Genomic DNA, 19,512 nt, shown 5'->3' with positions numbered 1-19,512 from the left:
GTTGCCTTCTACCATTTACATTGTAACTTCATTTTAGCTGAAGAGTAATCAGTTACACAACTAGGTCGCTACATTGTAGGGCATCACCAACAGATTGCTTATTTTATCTTGTGTTTCTTAAGAGAAGATGAAAAGATGGTCTATTTTTTTGTTTCTTTCATGGGGAAAGAGACAAACAAAAAATTGGACTAGCTGCATGTTGCGATTTTACAATGGATTCCTGGCCACTGTTTTTATTTCTCTCCTGACTTACAAACAAATAATCAAAAGCAGTTGTTTCTGTGGCTAGGGATGGGTTAAGCTCTTTGCATTTTTGATTTAGGATTGAATACTTGAATGGTTGGCTGTCTTTGGGAGGAAAACTGAAGTCTTGTTCCTAGACCGATTGACTGGCTGTTGCTCTGAGCTGCTGTTGAAGCAAAGGCCTTTCTTTTTTGCCTAAATATCTGTGGATCTTCTTTACCAACCCCATTTGACGGCTGTGACTGCCTAAGTCAAGTGGAGTTCATCAAGTGCCTTCTTTTCGAGAGCTGACATAGGAATGTCAATTCCCCCCTTGTTTACAGTGCAATTATTATACAAAGTCCATGTATAAAAGAAATTGAGGTAGCTGTAGTGGGCTTTAAAATTAAGGAAAGAAACAGAGACAAAAGGATATGTTTCTGAACAAGAATTCAGGTTTTTGCACCTTGTAATCCTAGAAGGACAATGTAAAAGCAAAAGTAAACAAGGAAATAATATATGTTGATTTCAGTTACAATTTTGATCCTGTAATTGCAGTTTTAAACAAACACTTGAATGTGGATGAAGAAAACCATTTCCAGATAAACTTTATTCTAGCTAAATCCCAATTGTCAACATTAGTCTGCAACTTGAGCAAAGATTAGCACTACTCTCTTGGTCAATACTGGGTATTAAACAGGCATTGCCTCTCCTGTTTTGCTGATGGATTTGAACAAGTCCTGAGTGATTTTTTTTTTTCAGCCTGATGGTTAGGAGAAGAGAGATGTGGAGGGATAGGAGTCTTTTTCTGTGGAAGTGCAGAATATTCCTGGTATGTTTCTGAGCATCTTGGAGAAAAAGAACACAGTAATGTTCTTTGGGCAAAATGGTGCAAGTCCACTGCTGGGCATAATCTGTTGCGTTTCCCAAGGGTGTTATTTTCTGGAGCAATCCCTGATGGTAAATTCTAAAGTTACTGAAAGGTTCCCACAGAATGTCCATTGCAATGAAAGCCAAGGCAGGTCTACAGTGTGAAAAGCACACCATGTTTTAGCATTCGTGATTCTTGCAAGTAGCTGCTTTAGGAAGCTGGTTTACTTGGCCAGGCACAAAATGCTATTTACTTGCCTGTCTGCCTTCACTTGTTGCCTGCATCTGTTGAGGTAGGCCTTCTGTCCACAGCTGTTGCTTCCTAACAAATAAAAACGTGCATTATTGGAGACTGATGAGCTTTTCCAAGAGTTCCTAAACTTTTCATAGCCGAGGCTCGCAATTTAACCTGTGCGGAGTGAACTTTGAAAAAGCACCTTGTATTCCAAAGGTCCTCATTTTGCTAACCATTTCTTAAAATGCCCGTCCTTCCCTCTCACTGAGGCTTGTCTCTTTTCTTTAGCATGAAGTAGCTGTAGATTGTATCCTGGATCCCTGCAAAACCTTGTCTGTTTTAATAGGAGTACTACTCTCCAACATGTTACATTTTCTTTACGTGTTTTAAATAAACTGTCATATATTTAGCGCATTCTCTCGGCCTGCTTTGGTGAGAGAGAGAGCATCTGTCATCTGTGTAGCGGAAAAAGTAAATGTTAGCATATTTATCGCAAGGATTAAATCATTTTATTGAGCAGAAAAATCTTGATAGCCTCCCAAATATCCACAGTGGGAGTTTGGAAGAAAGAATGGGAAGGAATTGTAGAAGGATCCTTAGTTGAATGAACTGGTTACTGTTTCATGTGTCTATACCACCGACAGCAGTAATTTACCATCTACTTGTATGTATTTTAAAGTAAGATGCATGCTGTTTTACTAAAATGGCAAAAGATTCATTTAAAAAAAAAACTGGTTCCCTCCAACATCTCTTTCACCAAGTTGTAATTCATTTATCATGATATATAATTGGACACAGCTAATTGCACAGCAAAGCTTTTTAGTGTTGTTTAATTAAGACGAATGTAATGTGGAAAATTTTGCAAGATTATATTTCCTTTTTTTTGTTCCTTTTAAGATGAGAGATCAGAATTGCTGCACATGTTGTGCTGTTTCCCCCCCCCCAATTAATGGATGTCTCCCTCCCTCTGCTGAATTTTCTCTCCTCCCTTGTCCAGAAGGTGACCTCCTCTTTTTGTCTCTCCCCCCCAAAAAGATGGCAGACACGGACCTGTTTATGGAATGTGAAGAGGAGGAACTTGAACCCTGGCAGAAGATCAGCGATGTGATTGAGGATTCCGTGGTGGAAGATTACAACGCGGTTGACAAAACGGCTACAGGTGATGGTCCTCTCCCAAAGCCCATCTCCGCGTTACATTACCCAGCTCATTTCAGCAGATGGTTCTAGCGGCCACTTTCCTGATGTGCAAGAGATAAATTGCTGTGTGGTTTTGGGTTGTTTTTGTTTGTTTTTTCCTTGCTGCACCTTGGCATTTTCAGAGGGCACAGACAGAGCCCCCCAAGAGATTGGAAGCAGACCTGTTAAGCTGTCAGTCTGTTCCTACTGAGAGCTGCTCTGCTTAAGAGCCATCACGTTCGACGGGGCACAGACTCCGCTTCCTTTCTCAGACTCGGCCTTCTCCGGTCTTTCTTTCCTTTATCCTGATGGGAGCCCCTGCACCTGCCTCGGGTCCCAAGCAGCACCCACCTTAGGAGACTCCCAGGTCACGGAAGGCTGGTCTTCTCTGCTTCAAACAATCTCATAGCCGCGTGCAAAAAAAAGTAAAGCAATCTCCACATAATTCCTTCCCCAGCTATTAATATTCCTTGTGGGTGTAACAGATTGACATATTTAATAATTTGTCTTCCTCTTCTTGGCGGGCTCTTCACATTTGCTCCCTCCCTGCCTCCTGGGAGTTATCAAGAACAGCCTTGGCTACTGTCTAACGCAGAGAAGCTCTTTCTAGAACAGGGCTGCCAAAATCGGGGTAACCCGGAGAGCCAGCTCGTCCTTCTCTGATCCGTTGGGCTGGGATCACCTACGAGTGTTTCGGGATAGTAGCCACCAGGTTTGGGATCTCACAGTCTGGGGCCAGCTTGACCAGCCTGGCCTAAAGCCCATGGCAGAAGACTTGCAAAATAAGTCAATAAAAGTTGCTAGTCCATAATGCCTGTCATTGGTGAGCTCCAAAAGACAGTCCCCTTTTTGTAAAGACACCCCCCCCCCGTTTTAGACCTGGCAGTTTTCCAGGGGGCCCGCGAAAACCTGGTTGTGCTTGCAGGAGACCCCGCTAACCATTCTGAGTTTCCTCCTTGACAGTGTCTGTTGGCGTGCAGCCAGTGGCCAGCCCAGTGCCGATCGCTGCCCACGCGTCCATCGGCAGTGGCCTCCCCACCACGCCCGTTAGCAGCAGCGGCACCTCCAGCAGTGACAGCACGAAGAAGACGCTGGTGACTCTCTTTGCAAACAATAGCAGTAAGGATCCTGACGGGTCTTTGGGGAACGCCCAGGGGAGCCGAGAGAGGAGCTGTCAGGTTTCTGCCCCCCCCCTTAGCAGCGCCCCAACAATTTGGGGGGGGCTTGGAAAATTTGCACTCTTTCACCTCTTTTTCCTGCTCTGTCTGTGCCCTGTCACTAACCTGGGATGGGCACCGGCCCGGAGGACTTTGGTGCAGTTTCTTCAGAGAGAGGGAAGCTGGGCTTTCCTGCGCTTGCTCACGCAGCATGTTTGAATCCGTGCGAACTCCGGGGCTTGAAATACAGGCGGTCCTCGACTTATGACCACAATCGAGCCCAAAGTTTCCTTTGTTAAGTGAGACATTTGTTAAGTGGGTTTTTTCACTCAGCTGTGAAGTGAATCCGGCTTCCCCCACTGTGCTTGTCATAAGGTCGCAGAAGGGGATCGCGTGACCCCCGCAGATGTTGCGACCGTCATAAAATGAATCCGCTGCCCAGTTTCTGATTTTTGATCACGTGACCATGTTGGAAAGGTCGTAACTGGGGAAAACAGTCCTGAGTCCCTTTTTTGTAACTTTGAACCGTCGCTAGATGACCTAATGTAAGTTGAGGACTGCCTGTGTTTACATCAACCCTGCGGTCTGCCCCTGCCCCTTATAAACGCAGTAAGCAGCCTAACGCCACCTGCGTCGCTTCCTCTGTGTGTGAAAGGAATGGGGCTGAGTGTAGTTGCGCTGCCCCTCTGGAGGGGCCCGACAGCCTGGCAGAGTTGGAGACCCCTTAGCTGTGGGAGGGCAGCCCTGTCTTTGGCCCCCTGCCAGTAACAGCCCTCTCCTCTTCTTCCAGCTGGCACGCCTCTGGTTCAGCAAGGGGGCCAGCCCCTCCTCCTGGCTCAGAACCCCACCTCCGGGCTAAGCACGGTGGTGACCCAGCCTGTTCTCCGGCCTGTCCAGGTCATGCAGAATGCAAACCACGTGACCAACTCTCCAGTGACCAGCCAGCCCATCTTCATCACGACTCAGGTGAGGGGGGGGTTTGGTCCCAACTGGTGGATGTTCCGTTTTTCCGCCTTGGCCACTTGGAGACGGGTGGACTTCAACTCCCAGAATTCCCCAGCTAGCCTGTCGTTCATTTAAAACCGGCTGAGCTAATTCTACACAGACCAGCCATCGATTGGAGGTGGGGGGGGGTTGGTTTTCCAGTAGTCACCCACCCACCCACCCAAACGCCTCTCAAGGCATAGATGCTGGAAGTAAACCCATTCTACCTTTTGGGCAAGTTTCTGCAGCTAACAGCTGGCTGCCTGGTGCAGTTTCCTGCTGCAAAAGCTTAAGTCACGGGTAAACTGGGATAACCTTTGACGATAAACAATTACAAATGTTTTTTTTTTTTTTTGAGAAATCTGAAACCCCAGCCTGATATTTTTAATTTATATTTAACTTTGAAAGGAGTACAATGTAGACAGTACGCAGTGAGTAGGGTGATTTTTCTGGAGTTTCATTTGGCTTGGGGGCCAGCCAGGCAGAGCGGCCTTAAAGCAGAGCGTGCCGGCCAGGCTGGCCTCATTCTCTCTCGCCTGGGCTTGGGAAACGCTCCTAAAGCTGCTCCTTCTGCTTGTCCGAGAAAGGGTTTCCCGGTGCGCAACGTCCGCCCTGTGCAAAACACGATGAACCAGGTGGGGATTGTCCTGAACGTGCAGCAGGGCCAGACCGTCCGGCCGATTACGCTCGTCCCAGGTAAGGCGGCGGGGGAGCGATGGTGGCCAGAGTTGGGGAGGGGTGAGCCAGGAGGGCAGGATGATGTGCAAGAATGACCCCCTTTTGGGGCACAGAGCCTAGGCCGTGGGGGTGTGGCTATGCAAATGAACCAAGGTTATGCAAATGGCCCTCCCACTTTGGCTGGCGTATAAACTAAAAAATAAATAAACAGCCTCCCCTTAGTTCCAGCTTTGCTGCGTTTGAAACAGGGCTGGGGTCTGCCTTTCACAAAGGGCGTCAGCCCCCACCCACGCCTCTTCTCCCTCCCTTCCCTCCCTTCAGCCCCAGGCACCCAGTTTGTGAAGCCCACCGTCGGCGTCCCTCAGGTTTTCTCCCAAATGGCCCAGGTGAGACCCGCTCCAAGCATGCCGGTCCGGCCGGCCTCCAACACCTTCACGACGGTCATTCCAGCCACCCTGACCATCCGGAACACGGTCCCACAGTCCCAAGCGCAACCGCAGAGTAAGTCCTCTTTCCTTCAGCATCTCCTCCTCCTCCTCTTCCTCCACCACCATCGCTCCCACTAGGACAGTTCACCCATAATCCACTTCTGTCCTTTGACTCCTCCTCTTCCGTTTTTGAATGAAAACGACCGGTTTCTCTCTTTGTCTTCCCGGCAGTGAGCATTGCGAGTTTTGTCGCGGTGAAGAAACCCGGCGTGGCGGGAGGGGAGAACAGCAACGAGGTGGCCAAGTTGGTGAACACCCTGAACACCGTCCCTTCGCTCGCTCAGAGCTCGGGCCCCCTCGTGGTGCCCAACAACAGCCAGGCCCACGGTTCCCACAGGACGGGCATCTCCGAGCCCTCCTCCCAGAAAGGTGCGTCTCCTAACTGCCTGACCAATTAAGGGACTTGGAGAGGGTCTCCGGGATGCTCTTCGTTAGGAAAGGGGTGTGCTGGCCTCCCCTTACTCTCCCCAGGGGAAAGAAATCCCAGCAAAAGGAGGAGGACTAGCCCCTTCTGACCACCACCCAAGTGAACCCTGGAGACTTTCTCCCTTCCAGCTGGGCCTCTTTCTCTCTGCCCTGATTCTCTTTCCTGTCGCCATTAACAGTCAGTTCCTCGCCGATCCCGGTGTTTGACCTGCAGGACGGTGGGCGGAAATCCTGTCCTCGCTGCAATGCCCAGTTTAGAGTCACTGAAGCTTTAAGAGGCCACATGTGTGTAAGTAGCCGCTCCTGCCCCAGCAGGTAGCCGAGGGGAGGACCACAAAGAGCTGTGTGCGCTCCAGATCGGCTGGGCGCTTGCAGTTTCTGGAGTACGACCACCCCGAAAGAAGCTCAACTATGGGAGGGGGGCAACAGAGAGAAATCTCGCTAGAGCCCACTCGTGACAAGGGAAAGCCTATCATTTCATCCAGTCTCTTTGACCCTGTGCCCCCGGGGGACAGCCATGCCAACATTTCTCAGAGGGAGGTTTGCAAGTGAGATGCAGAGATAAATACCTATTGAATTTGGAGATTTTTATCCCCGCACCCAGAGACGCCATCCTTTTCACCTAAGACGTCTTTGCACAGCAGCCTGGAGCTCCGGCCCTGCAGGATGAGGCCAGGCTGCCACGGGGTGGGGGCATCAAAAGACCAGACCCGGAGAAGAGCGGGGAAGCCCTCCTTCACACAGCCTGTCTTTCCAGAGTGCTGAAGCTCACGCAAGACTGTTTTTTTCCCTCCCGGTAGTACTGCTGCCCCGAAATGGTGGAATTCCTGAAGAAAGGGAAACCCCTGGAGCCCGAACCAAATATCCAAGCCCCCAAGCCCCCTTCCCCGGATAAAACCGTTGCGGTGGCTTCGCCCCCCTCCTCCACCCCCATCCCCGCCCTGTCGCCGCCCGCCAAACTCTCTGAGCCGAGCGACGGCGCCAGCGAGGGGGTGCAGAGCAAGCTGATCATGCTGGTCGATGACTTCTACTACGGCAGGGATGGGGGCAAAGTGAGCCAGCTGCTGGCCTTCCCCAAGGTGCCAACCTCCTTCCGGTGCCCGCACTGCACCAAGAGGCTCAAGAATAACATACGGTAAGAATAACGGGGGTTGGGGGAGGGGTGAGAAAGGTGCCCCCCTCCTGTGACCTTTTGAGAAGCCTCGTCTCCTCTAGAATTCAGACTGAGCCTGTTCTCAAAAGGTGGGGAGTGAATTCGGATCAGGGCCGCTCTACGTAGTGAAAAAGAAAGCGTTCCAGTTTTCTGCTTAAAACTTGCTAATATTTAACATTTTCAGTGTTTTAATGCTTAGCACTTTTGCTTTCACGAGGCAAGCCACCCAGAGCTGCTTCACAGTTTAATAATTGCAGAGGACCGGATGGAAATTCACGGGGTCTGAACCATTAACCAAGGAAAGATCCTATCTCATCTCTCTAAAAACATCCGAATGCGATATACCGTCCAGCTTTTCCTTGGGCTGTGTTCTTCTACGGACTAAGCAAAGGCTCGGAACGGGTGCCTGTCTTTTGGGGGAGGCTCTTGCGAGCCCTACCCCTTGCTGTCGGACCCAGAAGGCTGCTTCCCAGCCATCGCCAGCCAAACGGGCACGACCGTCTCCTTGTCTGCAGGTTCATGAATCACATGAAGCACCACGTCGAGCTGGACCAGCAGAACGGAGAGGTGGACGTCCACACCATCTGCCAGCACTGCTACCGACAGTTCACCACGCCCTTCCAGCTCCAGTGTCACTTGGAAAACGTCCACAGTCCGTACGAGTCCACCAGTAAGTGGGCCCTCAAAGGCAGGCTTCCCAGTGCGGCCTTAGCAGGTGGAAGAGGGAAGCAGGGGGTCCCCTTAAAAAAGAAAGAGAGAGAGAGAGAGATTTCACCCCTTGCAGCTGCTTCTGTCTTATCTCAAAGGGCTGCCTTTGACGTTGCACGCTTTAGAGAGGGAACTAAGTGGGAGAGATTAACATATCGGGCTCCGCTTTTGATCCGCCATGTCTGAACGGGTGAATGTTGACCAGCTTCCTCCGTTGCAGCCAAGTGCAAGATCTGCGAATGGGCTTTTGAGAGCGAGCCCATGTTCTTGCAGCACATGAAGGACACCCACAAGCCCGGGGAGATGCCCTACGTCTGCCAGGTACCGCAAACGCTTCGGGGGGGGGGGCCGGGAGGCCAAGCTTTGCTCTGGTCCAGTTCTGGCACTTCTAAGTTTCTGGAGACAGATACCCCCCCACCCCCCAAAAAGGCTAAAGGGAAATAATATTCAAAAGCTTGGGAGGATCAAAAAAGCTCCTTGCCTGACCACCCCCAGACGACTCCCTTCTCGGACACTGGACCCTTCTAACAAGAATGATTCTTCCCCTCCCTCCAGGTTTGCCAGTACCGTTCGTCGCTCTACTCCGAAGTGGACACCCATTTCCGGATGGTGCATGAGGACACCCGCCACCTCCTCTGCCCCTATTGCCTCAAGGTCTTCAAAAACGGCACGGCGTTTCAGCAGCATTTCATGAGGCACCAGGTGGGCCTCCCCCTCCTCCAGCACCTCCTTTCTTGGCCTCCCTTGTGGGGGGGGGAGAGAAGGGCCCGCCTTTCAGAAAGATCACCGCTGGGTCTCCCCTCCTTCCCATATAGAAAAAGAGCGTCTATCACTGCAACAAGTGCCGCCTGCAGTTCCTCTTTGCCAAGGACAAGATCGAGCATAAGCTACAGCATCACAAAACGTTCCGTAAGCCCAAGCAGCTGGAAGGGCTGAAGCCGGGCACCAAGGTACACAGCCGCTGCCGACGCTGAGGGCTGGGCCGGTGGAGAAGCCTGCAGCTGGGCCGGTTTGCCTGGGGCCAGGAGGCTTTTCGCCCTGTCTGGGGCTCTGCCCTTCCAGGCTGGGGAGGGGGTTGCATGCAGAAAGTCAGCAAGGCAGGGCAAACACGAGGCTGCCGTTACCCCCGTTTTCCTACCTGCCCGTCTTCCCTTCCTGAGAGTAAGCAGAGTTCCGATCTGGGGCAAGCGGGGGATTATTTTTACCCAGATTATTTTACTCTGTCCTGCATGTCCCAGGACAGCGTCGCAGGACCCAATCCGGGTCGTTGGTCACCAGGACTAGAGGCTTAGCCTTCCGTGCTTCTGGAGTCGTGCAGGAGCCCATCTTCAGGGAACGTTTCTCTCCCCCCCCCCAGATTTTGAATGCTTTTCCCTCTCTTCCTGTGGGCCACAGGTGACCATCAGGGCCTCCCGAGGTCAGCCGCGGACGTTGCCCCTCTGCGCAAACGACGTGCCCCCGGGCCTCCTCCAGGATGCCGCCTTGCTCTCGGCCTCTTCAGACCCCCAGCCGAACTTCCCCTACCCGCCCTTCCAGAGGAGCATCCAGAAGAAGGCCGTCAGGAAAATGTCAGAGCTTCTTACTCCAAGTTTCAGAATCATCTTAAGACACTTTAGACAGTTGCTGGGCACTGGTTGCTGCTCCCCCCGGGCTGGGGGTCGGGATCAGAGCGCGTCCACAGGGGGCGGGGTGGATGTTCAGTCAGAGGATGGGGCGGGTTGAGTACAGCTAGGCCTCGGCTGAACAGCAATTCATTTAGTGACTGTTCACTAAATGGGTGGGGCTGAGAGGGGGTTCCCCAAATACTGGCTGCCGTGCTGCTTCCTTCTTGGGGGTCCTCAGTGACTCCTCCCCCCCGTGTTTTCAGTTTAATGTTTTGCTCTGGAAACATAAGGGGAGATTTTTTCCCCCTCTGCGTTGGATATTTTATCCCCCCCCTTGACTGCCCCTTTGTTGGGACCCCCACCCCCCTCTGGCTCTAACTTGTCTCTCCCCCCCCTTCCTCTCGGCAGGAGCGTCCTGGGCAGGCAGACCTGCCTGGAGTGCAGTTTCGAAATCCCGGACTTCCCCAACCACTTCCCCACCTACGTCCACTGCTCGCTCTGCCGTTACAGCACCTGCTGCTCTCGCGCCTACGCCAACCACATGATCAAGTGAGTGGCACTGGGCGAGGCCCTGGCCTTGGGCTGCCCTTCCCCCCCCCCCCGGGGCAGAGGAGCTCCGTCCGGGGCCAGAAGGGAGCAGAGAGTCTTGATTGGGAAGGGAGCTTGAAGGAGCACGAGTGATGGCCGGCCGGCTGGGGGAGATTCTTGGCAGCCTGAGCCCATTAAATTCAGTTTGTTTTCCTGCCTCACTAGCCCTAAAAGCAGAAGGAAAAGGCTCTTTGCTCTTGGGAGCTCCACGGACGTGGCTACGAGCTTCTTCTCCCTCTCTGGCACTGAGCTTTTCTTGCTGTAAGGGGGAAATTGGGGGCTTCTCTCCAGGTCACTCACCGGGGTTGAAGCGTTGTCGTTGTGTAACAACTGCTCTTTTTCCTTGCTCCGTTTTCCAGCAACCACGTCCCTCGCAAAAGTCCGAAATACTTGGCCTTGTTCAAAAACTACACAGCTTGGTAAGAGGCTGCATCTCTCCAGACTTGAGGGGGGGGGGGCGTCTCCAATCCTTTCTCTAGCCTGGTCTTCTCCGCTGGATCCCGTAGCCCTGAGGAGGGAGGGGAGCCGGGCAGCCCTGGGTGTCCCAGCTGCCTTTCTCAGATGGCAACCCCATCCCGGTGTTTGGGGTGAAGGGGAGGCCTTTGAGGCAGAAAACCTGAAGCCAGGGCGATGCTCCTTTTCGCTTCTCTTGCCAGTGGGGTCCGGTTGGCGTGCTCCGCTTGCCTCTTCGCCACGTCGGAAGGCGACGCCATGGCCAAGCACCTGGTCTTCAACCCGTCTCACGAATTCAGCAACGTCATTCTGCGAGGCAAGACGCGGCCTGGCCGTCCCTGGGGGCTTTTCCTGCTTCAGCCGGTCACCGGTTGGGTCTGCCATCCCAGAAAGGGAGGGAGGGAGGGAGGGAGGGAGCCCAATGGCACAGGCAGTCCTTACCTTACGAGCACTCTTTTAATGACCGTTCAAAGTTAACAACGGTGCTAAAAACCCAACAGCGACTTTTCAGGGAGCAAAACCAGTTGGGAAACCAGGTTTGCGTAACGACCGTGGGATTCGTTTTAAGAACCAAGGCCCAAAAAAGTGGTAAAATTGGGCCTGGGGAGACAGCGATTCGCTTCATGGTCACATCGATTAGTGACAGACATTCAAGTCCCAATTTCGGTCGTACATTGAGGACTACCTATAATGAGACTCGGGAGGTCAAGCTGCGAGGGGAAGCTGCCCGCCATTGGTGCCCCCTAACTGAAGAGAGGGGCAGATGGACTGGGGGGGGGGAGAAAGAACTTTGGGCCGGTCCATCCAGCCAGTTTATGAGGGTGAATACGATTCTTGTTGTCGTAAGCTGAAGCTCTCCTTTCTGCTTCTCACAGGTCCTGCTTGGAGTTCCCATCCAAGGTAAGCCATTACCTGTTACCTGTCCAGGTAGGCTTTGCCCCCTTCCCCTCCCTCCCTCTGGGCGATGCCTCACCTCCCTCTCTTTCTTCAGGCCTGCCCAGCCTTTCGAACGAGGCACCAAGCCTTCCGCCTCCCCCTCCCCGCCCAGCAAAGCCATCACTGTGAACGCACCGTCTCCACCGCCCGAGGAGGAAAAGCCCCAGGAAGTGTTGGGTGCGGTGCCCGAGCCGATGCCGGAGGCCAGCCAATCTCCTGCCGCCGCCGCCGTCCCAGTCCAGGAGAACGAGGCCTCAAACGTCTTGACAGTGGACCGCCGCGAAGAGGAGCCCGAGCCCAAGGAGGCTCCTGAGCCCATCAGCAGGAAAGAGCAGCTCTCCGTGAAGAAGCTGCGGGTGGTTCTCTTCGCCCTGTGCTGCAACACCGAGCAGGCGGCGGAGCACTTTAAGAACCCGCCCCGGCGGATCTGCCGCTGGCTGAGGCGCTTCCAGGCTTTCCAGGAGGAGAACGTGGCTTCCCTGTCGGAGGGCAAGTACCTGAGCCTGGAGGCGGAGGAGAAGCTGGCGGAATGGGTCCTGGCGCAGCGCGAGCAGCAGTTGCCGGTCAACGAGGAGACCCTCTTCCAGAAGGCCACCAAGATCGGCCGGTCTCTGGAGGGCGGCTTCAAGATCTCCTACGAGTGGGCCGTCCGGTTCATGCTGCGGCACAACCTCAGCATGCACAACCGCCGGGCGGTGGCTCACCCGCTCCCCAAGGACGTGGAGGGGAACGCCGGCTGCTTCGTCGAGTTCGTGCAGGGCCAGATCCACACCCAGGACCTGCCCCTCTCCATGATCGCCGCCATCGACGAGCTTTCCCTCTTCCTGGACGTGGAGGTCCTCTGCAGCGACGACCAGAAGGAGAACGCCTTGCAGATGGTGGGCACCGGGGAGCCCTGGTGCGACGTGGTCCTGGCCATTTTGGCCGACGGGAGCGTCCTGCCCACTGTGGTCTTCTACCGAGGCCGCCTGGAGCAGGCCGCCAACGTGCCGGAGATGATCCTGCTGGAGGCCAAGGAGAGCGGCTACAGCGACGACGAGGTGATGGAGGTCTGGTCCTCCAAAGTGTGGCAGAAGCACATCGAGCGCCAAAGCAGCAAAGGCATGCTGGTTCTGGACTGCCACCGGACGCACCTTTCCGAAGAGGTCCTGGCCATGCTGAGCTCGTCCAGCACCTTGCCGGCGGTGGTGCCGGCCGCTTGCAGCTCCAAAATCCAACCTTTGGACGTTTGCATCAAAAGAACAGTGAGAAACTTTGTGCACAAAAAGTGGAAGGAGCAGGCCAAGGAGATGGCGGACTCCTCCTGCGACTCGGACATCCTCCTGCAGCTCGTCCTGTGTTGGCTGGCCGAGGCCCTGGAGGTCATCAGCGACTGCCCCGAACTGGTGCAGCAGTCGTTCCTGGTGGCCAGCGTCCTGCCTGGCCCGGACGGCACAGCCAACACGCCCAGCCGCAACGCCGACATGCAGGAGGAGCTGATCGCTTCGCTGGAGGAGCAGCTGAAGCTCAACAGCCAACTGCAGGACGAGGAGGGCGACCTGAACGAGGGGGGGCCGGCGGAGGAGTGCACCAGCCCCGAGATCCTGCACCAGCTCTTTGAGGGGGAGAGCGAGACGGAGTCCTTCTACGGCTTTGAGGACGCGGAGCTGGAGCTGATGGAAGCGTGAAGGCCGAAGGAGGGGAAGGGGGGGGGAGAAAGGAGATTTAATTCCACTCTCTCTTTTTAAAAACTCCTGGTTGGAAGAGGCCGTTTCTTTCTGCTTCCCTGTGGATTTGTGGCTGTAGGAGACGCGTAGGTGAACACGCAAACTTAACAATGGCCGTGTATGCTGTTCGAGTCCTTTTAAAAACAACAAAAGTGTGTTTCCCCCCCTCCCCCCCTTAAATCACTGTTGTGGCATTTCCTGAAGATATATTGTGGGTGGACTTACTATTATTATTTGGTTTTCGTTTTGCATTTTCTTTACCTCACTGTATTATAGTTTCTGGGTTTTTATTTTGCTGGGGTTTGGTTTTTTGTTTTTTTTTTTATACCGTGCAAAACAAGTTTTTAATTCTACCACATTATCAATGTGACTTTTTTTGTGTTTTTTTTTTGGAAGACAAAGAAAAGAGATGTAGCTGATGGAAGTTTTCTCAATCTCGCGCTTTTTTTCTCCTTCCCTGTAACATTTGGACCCGGAAACGTAGATTTCTGGGTAACTTTTTTTTTGTTTTTTAGCTATGAATACTTTACTTTTTAACCTTTGAAAAACGTTCTAGCGCTGCCCACAAAAATTGGAAGATTGCTTTATGGAAAGGAGAAGAGAACAGCAATTTAATGCAGGCATTATTGTTTAGGGGAGGTGAAGCCTCCCTCACGTTTTTGTACGAACTTGGACGTGTTCTGTGAAAGTAAAAGCAAAACTTCACTTGTAGAAAAGCCCCTCCAGATTTCATTGCAGTTGATGCAAAAGCTTTTCTGTTCCACTTTTATCCGAGTTGCTACCGAGAGACCACAGTGGCAGGTCACACCCCGGTGTGACCCCTTCTCTGGCTGCCAATCGGATTCTCTTCTTAACGGACCCGCCTGACATCGCCTTTTAAAAATTCTGCTATTGAACCTGCTTTCGCCGGAGACATCAAGACACTACACGTTCCCCGACTCAAGTGCTGCAACTGAACCCGACTCTGACATGCACAAAAATGAGGGAAATCTCCTGTTTTATTTTACACTGCCAGCATAAAAAAAAAACAGACAAAAAAGGATGTTTTTTTCTACTGTTTGCATGTTTGAGGTTTTTTTTTAAAAAAATTGTAACGTATTATGGTCTAAACAATGAAAAAACATTTTGACACATAGCAGAAACAAGCCACCACCTACTCTCTCAGCCTGTACATCTTTTTCTGTTTTTCCTTTTGAGGTTGAAAAAAAAACCAACCCCACTCCCAAAACCTTCCCTAATCTTCCCCCCCCTTCCCCAACACCCCCAGGCCAAACTCAAGGGAAGCAGGAAATAGGGTGGGCTGACCTGTAAATGGTTCATCTTTAAAATGTACATATGTGGAACATTTAATAAAGCCAGGGAAATGGATTTATAAACACGTGTTTTCATTCCGGAGAATCTTTTAAAAGGGTTTGGCAGCCAGACAGAGAGAGAGAAAAAGAAACCTGGGTTTGAAATGCAGCGAGGTTCACAAATTGGACTTAGCGCAGTTTTGAGAATTCACTCATTGAATTAAGTTGGCTTAAGACCAGGGATGCCTGTGGGCTCTCGAGACCCTCGTGCCCATCCCTTAAAAGTCCCGCAAGGTAATGCTAGTTTCTTGTTGCTTCTCATGGTTGTTTCCTAAGTCTAGTTCCCTTCTGTGATTGTGAATTCATCCATCTGCAGTAGACATTTCTAAGAGCACCTGAAGCCGCAGAGAAACCGGGAGAGCTGGCCTGCTAGAATTCTGCTCCTGCTCTGGAGCTGTGAAACCCAGGCAGATGGTAAGCAGGAAAGTGCCTGATCACCTGCTGATAAGTAGTGTGGGCATTATAACCTCCCTTCCCCCCCAATTTCCTCTTCAGATGAAGACACACATATTTTATAAGATTTGAAAATACTGCCCTCTAGTGGTTCAGCATAGATAGACTCTTCTAAGCTGTTGCCCTCTAGTGGCATAGCATGGTTGCTGCAGCTCCCATAGATTTTGCTTTTTGAAAAAAGGAGCACAGCTGCTAGTTTGTCCACAGAGGGCATGTCTGAGTAGCCCCCAAATCCTTCCAGGTAGAAAACAGAGATCTCAAACTACTTATACTAGAATCCACAGCATACCTAGCGTTGCTAGGTAGAAAATTTTCTATCTCAAAAAAGTAGAAAATGCTTTTTTTTTTTTTTTCATGTTCTGGTAGGACCTAACCAAAATTGTTTTAACCTCTAGGCTGGTTTGGAACTCTAGCTGTGCTGGCTGGGGATTATGGGAATGGAAGCTCAGCTGTTTTGGAAGGTTGAAAAGATGATAAGATTATGCAGACGAGGAGCCCCCCCCCCAAAAAGTCCTGGGACAAAAAAACCCCTCCTGAAACTGAAGTCTCTAGAAAATCTTTCACACAGAAGAGCTGTAATACATAGTCAAGTGTCTTTATTAAAGAGTGCTCCCCCAGGAGCGTCGAACAGCATAACAAAGGATTTGGGGTTCTGTCTTCAACAAATAGAAAAACTGGACTTTTCCCGCTTCATTCGAAACCGCTGCAAGGAAAAGAAGAAAAAAGACCAGCCGAGTTAGCAGCAGGCAAACGTCACAAAAGTCTTGAAAACAATCCTACAATCCAGGGTAGGGAGGAAGGGAAGGCCCTCACCGGGGCTGGGCGCCCCGAGAGTTGTAAGGACACGACCAGGAGGACCTCTAGAAGGCCAAGACTTTCCGGCAACCTTACCTGACAAGGTGAGCGATCTCCCAGTTGGTCTCCAAGGACAGGGGCCCTTCCACCTCCACGCCTTTCTCAGTGACGGTGGTGATCTCATACTGAAGACGGAAGACAGAGAGTTAGGATCCGGTCCTCCCTTCAAAGGGAGACGCCAGCCCTGACTGGGCTGGGTCTCCCATATGCCTGCGGAAGGACAGACGCCCCCTCTTACCCGGTTGAATGAGCGGGCATCCCTGTAGTACAGGATCCTCATGCACCGTTCGATGAGCGCTCGGGCCGCCTGCTGGGACAGGCTGGGGGTCTTCTCCAGCGCCTCCCTCATTAACGGCTGCGACAGGGCGGAAGAAATGGAGGGAGCTCAACTGCACAGCCACACCCAACCAGATTAAAAACTCAGCCCCGTGACTCGAACCCATCTCTGGCTGGCTGAATAAGCCACAACTCGGCACCCCAGCGCTTGGAAAACGAGGCTGGCTGAAATCTGCAAGGCGGGGTGCTAATCCCAAGAGAAGCCACAATGGCTTAGCACAGTTGGAGGAGCCCAGTTCATATCCGGGACCCTAAAAATGCCAGTGTCTCCACCGCCTGCCCCACCTGTGCCACGTAGGACCCGTATCCAGTTGCCAACGAAGGAGCCTCGTACGCCACACCCAGCATGTCGACGTAGCCTAAGAAGCTGAGAGAGGAGAGATTGAGGGGGCTGCAGTGGCCTGCCGTAGCCTTCCGCCATCGGGAGAAGGCTACAGTGGGGAGGATGGGAAGGCAAAACTTGAGTTAAAAGCAGTTGGTTGATGGAAATTCAATTTATACGCTACTGTCGGGTGACCGTGAACGTAACATGAAGGAAATGACACAAAAAAAGGTAAGTCCTCGGATTACGACTGCAACAGAGCCCAAGACATTTGTGAGTTTTGAGAAATACTCCATGAACCAGCCAGGACACCATCCCCCGGCTTTCTCCCCCCTCTGCCCCCAGCCTTACCCTTCCCCATGGGAATAGCCACCGATGACCACGGTGTTCCAGAGAGGGCTCAACTTGGAACGGTGGTTGTACATGACCCGGGTAAGCCAGGAGTGAATGGCCTTCGGGCTGTAACTGTGCCCGTCGCCCAGAAGATCTTCGTCGATCCTGCAAGACATGGAGGCCCAGCTGAGACGCAGCTCCCCAAAGCCACCAATTGACCAGCTGGAAAATCGTCCCCTCTCACCATCCACACCCCTGGCGAAGGCCACAGGGTCTGGGCATTGCCCAAGGGGGTGACCCATGGAAAGGGTCAAGAAATAGCTTTCAGCCCCAGGAAGGGCTCAATTCTAACAAGCCAGCTTACAGATCCAAATATTTATTTGCAGGACTGATAACAGGAAGTAGGTATTGCCAGCGTTGCCTCTCCTGATGCTAATTTGGAGGTCCCACCTGGAAGTCCTCAACAAGTTTAAAATAAACCTTCACACCAATTAAAATCAGGCTCATCAGGGACATCTTAACAGCAAATCAAAGCTGAATCATGTGGCTTCTTTTAGCTCAGGGGGGTCTCCCAACTTGACCAATTTAAAACTTGTGGACCTCAACTCCCAGAATTCCCCAGCCGGTTGTGTTGGTTATAGGGCATTCTGGGAGTTGGTAGTCCACAAGTCTTAAAACCAGCCAGGTCTGAAGCTCCTCCTTTCCTTGTTTTCAAGGCAAATCCAGGGGGCGAAGGAGCCATCTGGGACCCCCGAAGGCCGGCCGTGGGTCGCCCAGCCACTTACACCATCTGCTCCAGGACCTGCTTGAGGTACTGGAAGTCGGCGTAGTCCCCCGAGGCGCCCAGCACGGTGCTGTCGTTGACCTTCATGATCCGGGAGAGGTTGCGGAATCGGGCCAGGGAGCCGTAGGAGCCCAGCGTGTCGGCCGCGATCATCACCCCGCCCTCGAACTTCAGGCCCAGGACAGAGGTGCCTGTCACCATCGGGCTCCTGCATGGGGGGAGGAAGAGAGGTAAGAAGGTAGATAAGACAGGGAGGGGGAGAGAGGGAGATGATAAGTAGAGGAATAGATAAATAGAAAATGGATGGATGGAAGGACGGAATTCCTACAATGGGGACTGGAGATCTGGATGACCCTCCCCTGCATGCTGGGAGAGGATCCTGCCCCCCCAACTGCTGATCCAGAAGACATGGGACACCCCCCCCATTTCCCTCCCACCACCTTTGAATCCCACCAAAGTTTCCTCCAGTCCCACCCACGGGGGCTGCTCCTTTGCAATGCCTGCGGTCAAGCTTCCCTAGCAAGGGGCAGTCTACCTTTGGACTCAGGCTCCGGGATGTGTGTGTGTGGGGGGGGGGCTTTAATTAAAAGCTGGAGGGGGTGTTACAGATAAAACAAGGGAAAGCCCTCCACCCACCCACCCACCCATACCTGAGCCACTAGGTGGGGGCTGGACTACATCTCCCATCCCATCTATGGAGGAAACTGTAGTCCTCCGCAGAGGAAGACCCTGATTTACCCCCCTCCCTATCGTGACGTCACGCACCAGCGGCATCCCCGCTATAAGGGGCTTCCCCTGCCCCCCTCCCCTCCCCCAGCCTTACAGAGTCCGCTTGGAGGCCTCGCTTTGGGCCCCGGAGTGCTGGGTCGGGCTGCCCAGTGGGAAGAGCTTCCCCGGGGCGGGACCCCCGGCCCAGAACATCGAAGGCAGCGGCGGCATCGCGGACTCCTCCATCTTCCTTCCCCAAACGGCGGCAGCTTAGTCACGGAGCAGGAAGAGGCGGCGGACGGAGCATGCGCAGCAGCTCCAGAAAGCGGCGCGGGACGACTCCAAATGGTCCCAGCGGCGTTCCGTAGGCGGCACCGCCATGTTGGATGTGGCGGATATGAGGTAAAAAGCAACGGTTTGTGTTTTTTTTTACTTGGGGGGATTTTCGGGGGTGGGGGGAAGAAACGGGGAAGCCAAGTCCGCTTTCGAGAAGCCCCGTTACGAATTTTTTCGGGGGAGGAAAGGAGAAAGTTATCCGGCAGGAGGGCGCCATCTTGAGCGTGACTCTGACTCTGGGGAAAAAAGCACTTCCGGGTCAGGGGATGCGGGGCTTCCCGCAAAGGGGGAGCTGCCCATTTCCAGGAAGGCGAATTGTTTTTGCAAATTGTTTTGCGAATGTTTGTGCCCGAGAATGAATACAACAATTAAGTGGGTTTGTGGAACGCCGAACGGGAGGGGGGAGCCTTGCCTGGGCGACTGCACCGCGCGGCAAGCGAGCAGCAGCAACAATGGGGGCAAGGAGGAGCACGTGTGAACGCCGCCAATTCGCTTTATGCGGTGCAAAGCACCATAAAGTTTGTCTCTGTTATCTACTTGCAGCTGGGAAAGCCCAGATTTAAGCCCAGGCCAGCCCCAAGCTAGGATTGATACATTATTATTAAATGTATTTACAAAAGTGCAAAGGACGTTGAGAAACGAGGCTCTT

General features: G+C 52.8%; 2 protein-coding genes across 2 annotated transcripts; one reads left to right on the top strand and one right to left on the bottom strand.

Annotated features, from left to right (window-relative positions):
- The first annotated feature begins 2,362 nt into the window (after positions 1 to 2,362).
- Positions 2,363 to 14,760, top strand: POGZ (pogo transposable element derived with ZNF domain). The gene is made up of 18 exons (XM_039363481.1): positions 2,363 to 2,486; positions 3,467 to 3,622; positions 4,451 to 4,626; positions 5,232 to 5,340; positions 5,644 to 5,823; positions 5,982 to 6,179; positions 6,416 to 6,525; positions 7,037 to 7,371; positions 7,905 to 8,059; positions 8,318 to 8,418; positions 8,653 to 8,799; positions 8,913 to 9,047; positions 9,493 to 9,665; positions 10,110 to 10,250; positions 10,649 to 10,708; positions 10,946 to 11,058; positions 11,618 to 11,642; positions 11,734 to 14,760. The coding sequence occupies exons 1-18, from the start codon at positions 2,363 to 2,365 to the stop codon at positions 13,343 to 13,345; spliced, it is 4,050 nt and encodes a 1,349-aa protein (XP_039219415.1). The 3' UTR covers positions 13,346 to 14,760.
- A 1,003-nt stretch (positions 14,761 to 15,763) lies between these two features.
- On the bottom strand, positions 15,764 to 18,818 carry PSMB4 (proteasome 20S subunit beta 4). The gene is made up of 7 exons (XM_039363488.1): positions 18,643 to 18,818; positions 17,821 to 18,027; positions 17,054 to 17,200; positions 16,666 to 16,747; positions 16,283 to 16,399; positions 16,081 to 16,169; positions 15,764 to 15,892 (listed from the first exon to the last, which is right to left on the bottom strand). Exons 1-7 carry the CDS (start codon positions 18,771 to 18,773, stop codon positions 15,880 to 15,882), a joined length of 786 nt encoding a protein of 261 aa, XP_039219422.1. The 5' UTR covers positions 18,774 to 18,818; the 3' UTR covers positions 15,764 to 15,879.
- Between the last annotated feature and the right edge of the window lie 694 nt (positions 18,819 to 19,512).

Source organism: Crotalus tigris, unplaced genomic scaffold (assembly GCF_016545835.1).
Source record: "Crotalus tigris isolate CLP2741 ecotype Arizona unplaced genomic scaffold, ASM1654583v1 scf7180000019553.37968852642:3898890, whole genome shotgun sequence".
Taxonomy (NCBI): domain Eukaryota; kingdom Metazoa; phylum Chordata; class Lepidosauria; order Squamata; family Viperidae; genus Crotalus; species Crotalus tigris.
Note: the sequence above shows the minus strand (reverse complement) of the source record. Positions and strands in the feature narration are given on the sequence as shown.